The sequence below is a fragment of the Mauremys mutica genome, chromosome 1, assembly GCF_020497125.1.
Source record: "Mauremys mutica isolate MM-2020 ecotype Southern chromosome 1, ASM2049712v1, whole genome shotgun sequence".
Classification (NCBI taxonomy): Eukaryota; Metazoa; Chordata; order Testudines; family Geoemydidae; genus Mauremys; species Mauremys mutica.
Window position 1 is genome coordinate 5327993 of NC_059072.1, and position 13950 is coordinate 5341942.

The window sequence follows — 13950 nt, forward strand, 5'->3', positions numbered from 1 at the left end:
GCCTCAGTGCGGGGGGCTGGACTTGACCTCTCAAGGTCCCTTCCAGCCTGACATTTCTATGATTCTGTGAAAGATCCCTGCTAGGGTTCTGGGTGCAATAACCCTAATGATATCTAGCCCTATACAGCACATCTGTAACCAGCTTCTCTCTGAGGCAACCTCACATGAGGCCAGTGCTTTTCCTGGGTGTCTTTTGTAATGGGGACTCCGACATAGACCACTGTATCACGTCGGTGGGCCATTGAGCTCCCAGCAGATGGTAGCAACGCTGGATTACGGGTTCACTAGTGGCTAGAGGAGGGGACTGGGAATCACGACTCCGGGTTCTGTTCCCGCTTCTGCCGTTGACTTGTTTTGGGCCCTTGGGCAGCTATGGCTGCCAAGGTGGGCTGGGGGAGGGGGTTCTTCAAGCTCCGCATTGGCCCCTAGTGTGGCTAGGTGGGACTTGGGGGTCATTTTACTCTTACACTAGTTCTGTGTTGCCGTAACACCCAGGGCAGAGCTAGCGTGATTCATTCCCAAAGAGCCACTTGGTCTTTCCTGCCAGTGTAAGAATCTTTGTTTCCTCTCCGTTTGGCAGCTCTGAGAAGGTGATTCAGCAAAACCTGAGGGAATTCTTTGGCCTGCTGAGGATCTTGGTGAACGTGGTCTTCATTTTCCTTATTGAGCTGGTCCGCTTTCTCGGCAAGTCAGTGTTCCAGGTGAGTAGGGCCCTTCCCAGAGCTCCAGTGGCCTCCTTGCTCCTAGAAAGGCTCCTAGGAGGATCAGATTGTAATGGTCGTGTTCCTTCATCATCAATGCAGGGTATTACCAAGACACTGATTTAACCTCACATTCCTTTGTTAAATCTAGAGACCGAAATGTCTCTAAACATGCCTAACTAATAAGCAATTTACTACATCCAAACGGTAACGGCATTTGAGCAAGATACTTACAAATGGGCTAAGCCCAGGGGTGCATAAACCCATGAGGGTTAGCTCCAGCATGGGCAGGCAGGGATCTGCAATGAACCCTTTAAGAGTTTACTTTTCTGTACAGTTTAACAAACAAGTGATGTCATTGCCAACTATCGGATCTTAGCTAAGGCCAGATGAAAGAATTTCTTATATATCCAATTATTACTGTACCTGGTACCCAATTAACTGTGTCTTATTTCTGTTACTTTAGCCCAAACCTTAAATAAGAGAACACCGATTTAACACACTAGCTCTTCTTTCTTATGACCTCATCCTTTTTGGTCACATGCCTTTGGCCTATCCCAACTCAATTTAAAACCATAGTCCACCCAGACATAATGTGGGACTGTATTGGTAGAGGTGGGCACAACTTCAGTCCTCTGAAGGAAACAGGATGTTCTCCAGAACCTTCCTAGGAGACTAGAACTGATGCTACAGGGGGTGACATTAGGTTTGTGGGTGGATGAGGAGGAGAAATGGAAAACTCCTCCAAAATGAAAGTCCTGATTCTGCTTTATCAACATGGCTTCTTTTTAAGTAATTGCCAAACTCTAATCAAAACATGCTCTTCTGTGCTGTTTGGGTATGCGGGAGAGGGTGGATTCTGTGTGAGTGAAGCCGTGTGGCTGGTGGAGCCTCTACCATCTCAGTGGGGAGAGGTTTTCCTTGAGCAGACCTTCTTGCGGTAGATCTTCCATGAGGGGTGTATGTATCCCACTTTCTCCTTCTAAAAGTGCTGGTTCCTTTGTAACCAAGCCCTAGCCTAAACAGTGAAGTCAACAACTCCCAGTGGCGGGGGTGGGGTAAATGGGGTCCAGAGATGCGTTGGCCTTCAGGGAGCACAACTTACTTTTCTATATAGAAAAGAGGATAACCCCTGTAGAGCCCCTGGCTTTTGAGGCCAATGGCCTTTGCTGCACAGCCTCAGGAACGTCCTCAGAGTCTGAGACGCTACTGGAGCTCCTCATCCCTTTGAGAGAAGGGTGCGTTCTAGGAATTGGAGGGCTCAGGCACCTCCAGCATTGGCTAATTTTACCTGTATAGTTGGTTTTGGGAGCCAAATAAATTGATTCATAAAAGAACTGTCCAGTCTAAGACAAGCAAACAGGCCCTGCATGGAAGCTCTTCCTGCTTTCCAGAAAAGGAGTTAAAGGAAGACTAGTATCTTGATCCGCCAGGTTGCCTAGACAGAGACTTGCAGATTAGAAAGTATCAGAGGGGTAGCCGTGTTAGTCTGGATCTGTAAACAGGAACAAATTGTCCCGTGGCACCTTATAGACTAACAGATGTATTGGAACAGAAGCTTTCGTGGGTGAATACCCACTTTGTCAGACGGGCATCTGACGAAGTGGGTATTCACCCACGAAAGCTTATGCTCCAATACATCTGTTAGTCTATAAGGTGCCACGGGACTCTTTGTTGCTGTTTGCAGATTAGAAAGAATCTCACAAACATTCGAAACACAAATGTTAAAAAATTCTCAAACAAAACCCTGCTATCGGATGATTTAGTTGGGGTTGGTCCTGCTTTGAGCAGGGCTTTGGACTAGATACCTCCTGAGGTCCCTTCCAACCCTGATATTCTATGATTCTATGAATCCATCACTTCCCCAGATACCAAAAGGTGCCTCTGCTCAGCGAGCAAAGCGGCTCTGGAGGGTGGAGGCCCAGCCGTTTTGGAGCTGGATGAGCCAAAGCTAGCTTAGGAAAAGGGTTGGAAATTTCTCAGAGTCAAGGATGGAAAAATGTTTTCAGCACAAAGAATAAAAGTCCCGATTCCCTTGCAGTACTTCAGTCAGATTCTACCCTGGGATGAAATGTGTCAGGTAAAGTCTCAAGAGGATCAGCTTCTTTTGGGGGGAATTTGGATTGAGGGGTTGAAAACCAGACTTGTAATGGGCAGCTGGTTTTCATCTCTAACCCCAGAGCGGTCACCAATGCTCTATAATACCTGGGGAAGTTTCAGCTTTGTTCTGACTTTGGATTTTTCTGATTTCTAGTACGCAGAGGCTACCGTTTTCTGTGGTGGGGAGAAATGGAGATTTCTCTATTGTTCTCTCTACCCCCTCAATCTCTTGGCCTCTTCTGGCTGCTCTCCCCCTTCTCAGCCTGGAGAACTCCCACCAGCCTGAGCTTGTATCTGGTACCGTCAGCCCCAATGGTTGGTCTGTTAACAGGGTCCTTTTTAGTGGACTGCCCTGCACAGATTCTTCATAAACTCAGCAGTTCCACTCCACACAGCCGGATACAGTACATGCTGCTGGTTGGTGAATATATTCAGCAAAACCAAGCAACTAACCAAAATCCATCTTCTCCCTCCAGGTCTTGGTGGTGGGCCTGCTGACAACAGCAGGCGATCACGTTCTTAAGCCCTTCTTGGTCGCTGTGTTTAACAGCCTCCTGCAGCCCCTGCTGCTATTCCTGTTGAACGTCCTTTGCAGTGTCCGGAACCTGACTTACCCTCTCATTGACATCCTGAAAGGCATTTGTTTGCAGCTGGCTGTGGTGCTTCAAGCCTTCAGATTAGTAGAAGTCAACATACAGTCAGAGACCCCATTAGCTCAGAAGGTTTAGGCAGGAGACCAAAATCACTTTGACAGGCAATGAGACAAGATTCACTCTTTGGATGCTCCTGGACGTCTTCCCAGGTGCACTGTCCCGCTGGCAGCTTGCCGGCAGCCTGAGCCAACTCACAGCAGAGTGGAGCAGAATGCAGCCCTCTTCATCATGACAATATGGACGTGGCCTCCAGACACTCCGTCTGAGTGCCAAGCAAGCCCACCATTGCATGCTGGACCCGTGGCAGGCCGTGCAGTCTGCACTGGGTGTAGTCAAGCTGAGGATGACCATGTACCGACTACATTAGGCAAAGAACTGTGGTTGCACTCTGGGGACCCCTGCTCTAACCCCTCCCAAAGGGGTTTGTAACGAGCCATTTGAAATCCTAACGTGTGGGAAGCTCCATGGATTGACAGTGGCAAAGGGACCCTGCTGGCAGAGTGAGGTGGGCAGTGATGGTTGCTCTGGAATTGACCTCCTAGGGGAGGGAAGGAGGGAGAGACCCTTCCTCTGACAGAACCATGTGCAGAGCAGGGCAGGTGACCACCCAAGCAGGAAAAACAAGTGTAGCCGGATAGTTCTGTCTAAGGCACTGGACGCAAAGCACAGCGGGGCCTGTCTATAACTCGCTAGTGCCCAGTACGACCTCCCTGTAAAATAAAATTCTACAACCTGGGCACAGTGTCTCGAATGAGTGTTTATTCCTCCTCTCCCTGCTGTGCAGCCTGTGCCTCCCACTGGGAAGTGACACTGATACCACTGGTGAGACTGGACTGTCTCCTGCATGGCACCCCCTGACAGTTGGAGCCAGGCTCTAGGAGTCGGGATTATTCAGGGAGCCACTAAATCTCGTCAGACCTGCTCTTGCCGGTGGTGAACCAGGGCTGGCTTGCTGGCCAGAGCTGCTGGCTGGAGGCCGGGATGGCCCCCTGCTCCTCAGGGAGAAGCTCCAGTACTTCCTTGCTATGTTTGCAGGAGTGGGAGAGCGTTGCGCTCAGGAGAGGAGCTGTCAGCCTTTTCCCAGCCCTCTGCGGCCAGTGAGCTGCCCTGTAGTTTCTGTACTGAGCTGTATTCATCACTCCTGTCCCGGGTGCCCAGGCTCGGGGCTCTGGCACTGCTCTCGGGGGGGGCCCACAGGACCCTGGGGCAGTGTGGCGTCCTTCAGGGCGCGCTCTCACCAGGGCAAGCCCCCTTGGCTGCAGCGCCTGCTGGGTCTGACCTTGGAGCATTCAGCCTGCCTGGGGCAGCCTCACCCACCCCCAGCGGGGCCCTGCACCCCCACTCCGCAGCCAGCCCCGACTCCCAGCCAGCGTGGGACACAGGAGGTTTATTAGTGGTCAGGAACAGCGTAGAACAGAGCTTTGTTTGCACAGAAAGCAGGAACCTGCAGCAAAGTCCATCTTGGGGGCAGATCCAGAGGCCTGGGCTCTCCCTGAGTCCCAAACCCGGAGACTGCCTAGCCTCCAGCAGCCCAGCCCATTGCCCCTCCTCCTTCCTTGGTCTCTTTCCGGGCAAGCCAGGCACCCGGCCTCCACCTCTCTGTTCCCCAACACCTCCGGCTGGCTCCTGCAGAGGATGGGCCCCGCAATCAGTTGCCAGGATACAGAGTGTCAGCCATTGTCTGTGCGCAAGTAGCTATATGGCATCACACCTGCCCGCTAGGGTCTCTGCAAGATCAGTCTTGTCTCCCCCACCTAGATATTTGTGCATGTGGGGGAAACTGAGGCACACACCATCTTACATGCAAAACATTAAGAAAGTTCCCACTTTGTCAGAACTCCTGGATCTGTTGTAGGGGGTCGATCTCCATCACGGGGGCTGCGGCTTTGGATTGTGCAGGAATGCGGATACCCTGTGGGGGGAACACACAGATTCCAGGATCTTTTCGTGTCACTCGTAGGGAGCTATTTGTGGGGGTGAAATGGCCGGAGAGCTGATTTCCTCATGCTCTTTCCACCAGCTATGGGGAAATATAACCACACAGACAGCTACTCGCCCTCTCCCAACCCCTGACTGACCTTGAGCCCGGCAGAGCCACAGCTAACGTACTGCACAATGCAAAGGGATTCCGTCAGCACCACGCTTCTGCAATCACGGTCTTCTCTGGCAGTCTCAGTGGTTCTCAACCTGCAGCCCGCGGGCCACTTGCTGCCCATGTGACATCCTCAGAGCCTTAGAGGTAGTATTGGATGCGACCCACGTAACACATTGTGGGCCACATGCAGCCCACAGTGGTAAATAGGTTGAGAACCACAGCTCTGTAGTGACTCCTGCAGAGGGCGGGGGCTGTGCAGTGGCTGAGTTGCTAATGCAGCTGCGTTACTCCCTGGGACTGGCTAGAAGTGAGGTGCTCTGCAAGCTTGAACCTCACCTTATGTCAAATGGCAATCGTTGCATTCTGCCATGTCAGGTATCGGAGGGGTAGCCGGGTTAGTCTGGATCTGTGGCACCTTATAGACTAACAGACGTATTGGAGCATAAACTTTCGTGGGTGAATACCCACTTCGTCAGATGCATGTCATGGAAATTTCTAGAGGCAGGTATAAATATGCAGGCAAGAATCAGTCTTTGCAAATGAGCTTCAGTTCATTTGCATATTTGACACCATCCGCTCAGGATTAAACAAAGACTGTGAATGGTTAACCAACTACAGAAGCAGTTTCTCCTCCCTTGGTGTTCACACCTCAGCTGCTAGAAGAGGGCCTCATCCTCTCGGATTGAACTAACCTCGTTATCTCTAGCCTGCTTCTTGCCTGCATATATATACCTGCCCCTGAAAATTTCCACTACTTGCATCCGACGAAGTGGGTATTCACCCACGAAAGCTCATGCTCCAATACGTCTGTTAGTCTGTAAGGTGCCATGGGACTCTTTGTCGCATTCTGCCATGTGTCTCTCTCAGCTGAGGTCAGGTAATTCAAGACAGCAGCATCCTGCTGAGTCTCCCTGCAGAGTCCCACCCAAGACCTTTATACACTAGACACCCAAGCTGAGCTGGACACATTAGTTGCTGGAAATAGGTTCTGATTGATTTGGCCCTTCTTTCTGTGCACAAATTGTTCATGATCCAGAACCGACTTCTATTCAGAAATAGTTGCCCCTGAGCGTACACACACCAGTGGCAAGCAATGGATTATTTGCCAGCGGGTCATGGCTGCTGTTCGCTCTTTGTGGTCTGTGACTGGTCACCTGAATCACATGGTATTGCTAGTGCTCCCTGAATGGACGGCTGCAACATTTTAAACATGAGACTAACGAATGAAAAACAGAAAATAATGGGAGCCAAAAAACTTTCCAGTAGGAGTTTCCAGATGACGAATCACTCAAGTTAAAACCTGTGAAACTTGCAGGTTTCATGAACAAACCTCTGGTGTTCTGAACACTTGTGAATAACGAACCTTTGGTTTTGCTAACGTGCCTAAATGTTGTAGTATTAAAGTGCATCTCTATATGGCACGAGGAATAGCCCCAAAGCAAACTTGCAATTTGGATTAACAAAATATGTGCAAATCGCTCTGTGGTGTTTGGGTGGTGGGGGGGGGTCATGCCTTCAAGGGCTGAGCTCCCCAAGCAGAGAGTCTGGGCGGGGTGCTGGAAACGCTTGTTGTCATGCACCAGAGGCTGCCTGTTGGAGCCCAATGCAGAATAAAGCAGATCTTGAAGCACAGTGGGACCACTGAACTCTCACACTGTGACTATTTGGCCAGAGGGATCACTTCACCGACTGATGCAATGCAGTCACTTCTGGGGTGGAATGTGGAAGCTGTTTAACACTGCACAGCAACAGTTTAAAGCAGGCCATGAATAAGAACACTGTATCCAACTGAGACTTTTGGGAGGTAGCCTGCAATTCCTGGAGCAGGGCTTTCCGATGGGGAAGGGGAGGAAAAACCACAGCTAACCCCTCCACTCTGATGAAAACGGCCGGGGGATCTCTCAGGGCCTTGAGCAGTCACAGCTCTGGCTTGGGGTTCCCGCTGAAAGCCATCAGCAGTGATTCTCAAATCCCATCCACTCTCTTGTCTCAGCAGCCCTGGCCTACTGACAGGTCACACCCCTGGGACACAGTGACCTCTGCTGTAGAAGGAGAGGAAGCGCAGCGTCAGTCCAAGAGCTGCACCGTGGGAAGCCAGAGGATGCTGTGATGGCTGCCTCAGCTGCATTCCTGGCTTGGGAATATCTCTGATAAATACAGGCGACTTCAGCCCAAGTTTCCACACCCTCTTAAGTGACTTACGCTTCTCCATGTCTTGTAACATTCCTGCTACAAAAAGAACAGGAGCACTTGTGGCACCTTAGAGACTAACACATTTATTTAGGCATAAGCTTTCGTGGGCTCCAGCGCACTTCATCAGATTCATGCAGTGGAAAATGCAGCAGGAAGATATATGTACACAGAGAACATGAAACAATGGGTGTTGCCATACTGACTATAACGAGAGGCATCAGTGAAGGTGGGCTATTATCAGCAGGATAAAAAAAAACCTTTGTAGTGATAATCAGGATGGCCCATTTCAGACAGTTGACAAGGTGTGAGTAACAGTAGGGGAAAATTAACATGGGGAAATAGTTTTTACTTTGTGTAATGACCCATCCACTCCCAGTCTTTATTCAAGCCTAATGTAATGGATTCCTGCTACAGAGGACAGATTCCTGCCTTTCAGCGAACGGGCCTTTCCTCTTCGACCTGAATCCAGTTTTTCACCCACTGCTTCTCCACTCCGAAGAAGTGACCTGTAGCTCACGAAAGCTCATGCTAAAATAAATTTGTTAGTCTTTAAGGTGCCATAAGTACTCCTGTTCTTTTTACGGATACAGACTAACACGGCTGCTACTCTGACACCTGTCACTCCAGCTGTGTTCAGCCTCAGCTCCTGGAATGTCTGTGGGGTCTGGCTGAGGTTAGCATAAGGTATGTGACACGGAGCACCACCTTGTGGCTGAACAGTATCACACACTTTAGCGTCCTACTACATCCGCCCCTGTACATTCTGCATTCCTCCCACATACCATATTTACACTGCCGCGCTCTCTTTGAAGTTCAGTTCGGATCAGGCTGGTAAGCGTCTCTGAATCCTGCTGGTTTTCTAATTTCACGACCTGAATGCGTAACAACTTGGTCATCCAGCCGTGTGCTAGTGGCAGTGACTGGCTGGGTCGGTTCGGAATGCTGGAATCTTCGTCGTCGTGTTCTGCACCTACAGTCTGTAGCGTTTGGCCTGTTGATTGTTCTTTCTGAGTAACAAGCTGCAGCTGCCGACGGCGTCTGTTTAACGCTTCACTGGCCGTCTCAGTCACATGATCTGGGCACGGAATTCTTTTTATTTTATGGCAGCTGCAGTTGTCCGGCCCTTTTCTCCCGCCAGTTTGACACAAAGCCGGTCACCGGGTTGGAGGCCCAGCGGTTCTCGGAGTGACGTCTGGTGTAAGAGCGTTCGTAAGCTCCTGTGGGACTGCTCTCGTCACGGCTGGAGATGGGTTCTTTGCCGCAGCTGGAGCAGTACTTCTGGTTTGTCTTCCTGGCGGTGTGACCTGCACAAAATTCTCTGTTACACACACTCTCAGGGGCAGCGAGTTCTATGGGCCCGTGGTGCCCGTGCTCCACCAATATGAGAGCACGGGGGGCCGGCGCCACCAAAGTTTGGGGCCAAATCCCTCCCCCAGCGCTGCCTGCCGCCCCTGGGCAATTTAAAAGGACCCGGGGCCCCCACTGCCACCACCAGCAGCGCAATGGGGCGAAGGCGGCTTCCTGGCCACCAGCTCCGCTTCCGGAAGCGGCCGGCATGCCCCTGCAGCCCCGGGGGGGGGGGGAAGGAAGGGATGTCTCCTCACACTGTCCCCACCCCGAGTGCCAACTCTGCCCTACGGCAGCAATGGGAGCTGTGGGGGCGGTGCCTGCAGACAGCGGCGAGTGGAGACCCCTCCAGCCCCCCGCCTAGGAGCTGCTGCTACAGGGGGGTGCGGGTTGCTTTTGGGAGCTGACTGAGGTAAGCGCTGCACCCCTCACCCTCTCCCACACCCCAACCCCCAGCTCAGAGCCCACACCCAAACTCCCTCCCAGAGCCTGCCCCCCGCACCTCCCCTCCTGCCCCAGCCCAGATCTCACACCCCAACTCCCTCCCAGAGCCTGCCCCCCGCACCTCCCCTCCTGCCCCAGCCCAGATCTCACACCCAAACTCCCTCCCAGAGCCTGCCCCCCGCACCCCAACTCCCTCCCAGAGCCCGCCCCCCGCACCCCCTCCTCCTGCCCCATCCCAGATCTCACACCCAAACTCCCTCCCAGAGCCTGCCCCCCGCACCCCTACTCCCTCCCAGAGCCCGCCCCCCGCACCCCCTCCTCCTGCCCCAGCCCAGACCCCGCACCCCAACTCCCTCCCAGAGCCTGCCCCCGAACTCCCCCTCCTGCCCCAGCCCAGATCTCACACCCCAACTCCCTCCCAGAGCCTGCCCCCGAACCCCCCCTCCTGCCCCAGCCAAGAAATCACACCCCAACTCCCTCCCAGAGCCTGCCCCCCGCACCTCCCCTCCTGCCCCAGCCCAGATCTCACACCCCAACTCCCTCCCAGAGCCCGCCCCCCGCACCCCCTCCTCCTGCCCCAGCCCAGACCCCGCACCCCAACTCCCTCCCAGAGCCTGCCCCCGACACCCCCATCCTGCCCCAGCCCAGATCTCACACCCCAACTCCCTCCCCGAGCCTGCCCCCCGCACCTCCCCTCCTGCCCCAGCCCAGATCTCACACCCCAACTCCCTCCCAGAGCCCGCCCCCCGCACCCCCTCCTCCTGCCCCAGCCCAGACCCTGCACCCCAACTCCCTCCCAGAGCCTGCCCCCGAACCCCCCCTCCTGCCCCAGCCCAGATCTCAACCCCAAACTCCCTCCCAGTGCCTGCCCCCCACACCCCAACTCCCTGCCCCAGCCCAGATCTCACACCCCAACTCCCTCCCAGAGCCTGCCCCCCGCACCCCTCCTCCTGCCCCAGCCCAGATCTCACACCCCAACTCCCTCCCAGAGCCTGCCCCCTGCACTCCCTCCTCCTGCCCCAGCCCAGATCTCACACCCCAACTCCCTCCCAGAGCCTGCCCCCTGCACTCCCTCCTCCTGCCCCAGCCCAGATCTCGCACCCCAACTCCCTCCCAGAGCCTGCCCCCCACACCCCCTCCTCCTGCCCCAGCCCAGATCTCACACCCCAACTCCCTCCCAGAGCCTGCCCCCTGCACCCCCTCCTCCTGCCCCAGCCCAGACCCTGCACCCCAACTCCCTCCCAGAGCCTGCCCCCTGCACCCCAACCCCCTGCCCCAGCCCAGAGCCTGCACCCCAACTCCCTCCCAGAGCCTTAGGCAGGTGTGGGTGTGTGGGGGGGGGCAGCGCACAGGACTTGGACCCGTTCTGGGCAACACCAAAAATTATACAAACCTGCCACCCCTGCACACTCTGGGGAACCCACCTTTACTCTTCCGTGGGCTCCAGCGTAACCCTGTCAATTTAGGCACCCCACCCTTTCCCGGTTCCTAGGGCTCAGGGTGTGACCTTTTGTGGGTTTATGGGGTCTTTTCCCAGTGAGAAAGCCTGACACAGCAATAGCCTTAACCTAGTTATGAGCAGTCACCACATCAGAATGCACACGCTAAGCATCCAACGCTCAGCACTCCCATAAGGCAGATGAACTTTTCCTGCTGGCCAGCCAGGATCAGGTCATCTGGGGACTCCAGTTTCTGCACGGTGTGATTGGCAGGGCGCTGAGGTCTGGCAGCTCTGATCTTTGGGGCTGTGCCCTGGAGATGGTTCCTAAGAACTTCCTTTTGGACCCCAGTTTATATAGCTGCACCTTAACCAATCATTTTACTGAAGTATTAGGAAACAATTCTCTAACCATTCCTAATATATTGTCAAACAGTTCTTTAACCAATCAGATCCCACCACCATCGTTGATTCACACCAAGCAAAATTAGCTATGCAACAGACAGAAACAATCAAAGAACCAGACAGAGACCAGACAGATCAACAGTAGAGAAGTGGGGACCATAAAGACAAAACAAAGAAGTGAGGGATTTCACAGCCACAGCTGATAAGACACAAAGTTTTCTTTAACCATCTTAAGATCTGTTTCTTTCTCTGGGGATAGTGGGCGCTATTAGCACAGAATCTCCTTCCTAACAGCCCCATAGCACATTGTTTTAATGGAATGTGAGGATGTGACTTTCTGCTTCTTGGCTCATGGCTGCTGCTCTCCTAATGTGGCTACAGAAAAAGGCCTCACACCGTACATCAGGAGCTGTGCCGGACTGTGTCCCGTAGCCGCTGTTGGAGCTGATCTGTAACTCCGAAGAGGAAGGAATGGATCTCCCTGCTGTAGGATTTTCTTGGTTGTCTGTGCAGCTCTCTCAGCCTCTTCATTTGCTAGTGGGTAATATGATCAAAAGCATATTTTGTTCGGAAGGACTTAAATTCTGCTGCAGTGAACTGTGGTCTGTTGCTGGAATACCAGAGTGGGAAAAAGGGCACTTCGGTTTCTCAGTAACACTGCAACATGTTATGTCTTTCAAGTACATTATTTCTGCATACAGGGCCGGTGCAACCATTGAGGCAACCTAGGCGGTTGCCTAGGGTGCTAGGATTTGGGGGGGCCATTTTCTTCAGCAGCAACCATGGCGGCCGGATCTTCAGCTGCCCCGGTCGCCGCCGGCATTTAGGCGGAGGGAGCTGGGGCAGGGGAGCGCGGGGAGGGCCGCCTGCAGCAAGTAAGGGGGGGGGCACACAGGGGAACTCCCCACCCTGATTGGCGCCGCAAGCCTGGGAGGCGGGAGAAGTGAAGCAGCGACGGCGTGCTCGGGGAGGAGGCGGGGCAGGGGTGAGCTGCTCCACTTCTCCCACCTCCCAGGCTTGCGGCGCCAATCAGCTTAGGCGCCGCAAGCCTGGGAGGCGGGAGAAGTGAAGCAGCCACGGCATGCTCAGGGTGCTCTTGCTCATGCGCAGAGCAGGGGTGAGCTGGGGCGGGGGGGTGCCTCAGGGCAGGGGCTCGGGGAGGGTGCAAGGTGGAAGTTTCACCTACGGCGCAAAACATCCTTGCACCAGCCCTGTCTGCATACCAGGAAAAATAGTCCACTATGACCAGGTAATAATGTCCCCTGAATTCAGATAAATCTGCAGCTAGTTTCTTCCAAGGTCTCTTTTCACCACCAACATGGGTGTTTGCACACTCTGTGGTTCAGCATTGTCTCTTAAGTTGATTTGTACTGGATCTCCTTTCCAAAGTCCAATATCATCAAATCCTCCATCAAGTTCTTCCACCTTTCTCATTAGCCTGATCATGGCTGCCACGCGACAGCTGAGGAGGTGGTTGGTCTCTGATCCTTTGAGCGCATGTACTCTGAATGCAAAGCTTTTGGCTTTGTGAGTTGTTTCCCTGGTGAACTGGCCCGTGGGGTTCAGAATACCTCCAGGGCTGGTCAGAGCTGTGCTAGGTGACTTCAGCTCTGGGAGAGGTTGAAAGTGATTGTAAATCCCTTCTGAGAAGATTCTGAGGTCAGCTCTAGAGTCAATTTTAAAGTAAATAGTCTTGCCAGGAATATTCAAGAGACAAGGTGGGGGAGGTAATGTCTTGTATTGAACCAACTCCTGTCGGTGAGAGAGACAAGTTTTGGAGCTTACACAGAGCAGTTCTTCATGTCTGGGAAATGTATTCAAAGTGTCACGGCTAAAGGAACAGTTTGTTCCACTTGGACTTAGCAGTGACACTCTGAGTCCGTTTCCTAGATGTGAAGAAGAGCTCCATGTAGCTTGAAAGCTCGTCTCTCTCACCAACGTAAGATGGTCCAATAAAAGCTATTACCTCACCCGCCTTGTCTTTCTAATTCCCCAGGACGGTCATGGTTACAACAGCATTGCCAGGAATATTCAGTTTCACTCTCCAGGCAGGCTCTATCTCATCACACGTAATAGATCCCAGAAACAATGGCTCTTGGCTGTCTGCAATATGAGTCAACTCCCTGACTGCTTTGGTGCGGCAAACAGCTGCAAAATGTCCATATTTCATGCAATTATTACACCATGTGCCTCTGGCTGGACATGCGTCATCTCTTGGGATAGGACCTTTTCCCCACCTTGTGCAGGCTGGAGTTTGTCCCTCTTAGCCCGGGCGTTCTCTCTCCTTGCCTCCGGGGTTTTATGATCATGACTTTTAACACTCAAGTGTCTGTTTATAGCTTCTAAGTTAGCTTCAGGCTTTTCAAATTGCTCCTGCCTTTTGTTCTGTTCGGCTAATTCTGACTGTTTTGCTGTCTGTATAGCTGTGACTAGGGTTAATCTCTCGTCATTTGTAGCTGCTGTGAACATGGGTGGCGAGTTCCATGGGCCCATGGTGCCTGGACTCAGGGATAGCTCAGTGATTTGAGCATTGGCCTGCTAAACCCAAGGTTGTGAGTTCAATCCTTGAGGAAG

General features: G+C 53.0%; 1 protein-coding gene across 1 annotated transcript in view; it reads left to right on the top strand.

Annotated features, from left to right (window-relative positions):
- Positions 1–4185, top strand: part of LOC123361885 — a 35571-nt gene extending 31386 nt beyond the window's left edge. The window contains exons 10-11 of the mRNA XM_045002078.1: positions 581–701; positions 3278–4185. Of these exons, the coding sequence (XP_044858013.1) occupies positions 581–701; positions 3278–3529 (373 nt within the window). The 3' untranslated portion in view covers positions 3530–4185. The remainder of the gene's footprint in view (positions 1–580; positions 702–3277) is intronic.
- Positions 4186–13950: the final 9765 nt, after the last annotated feature.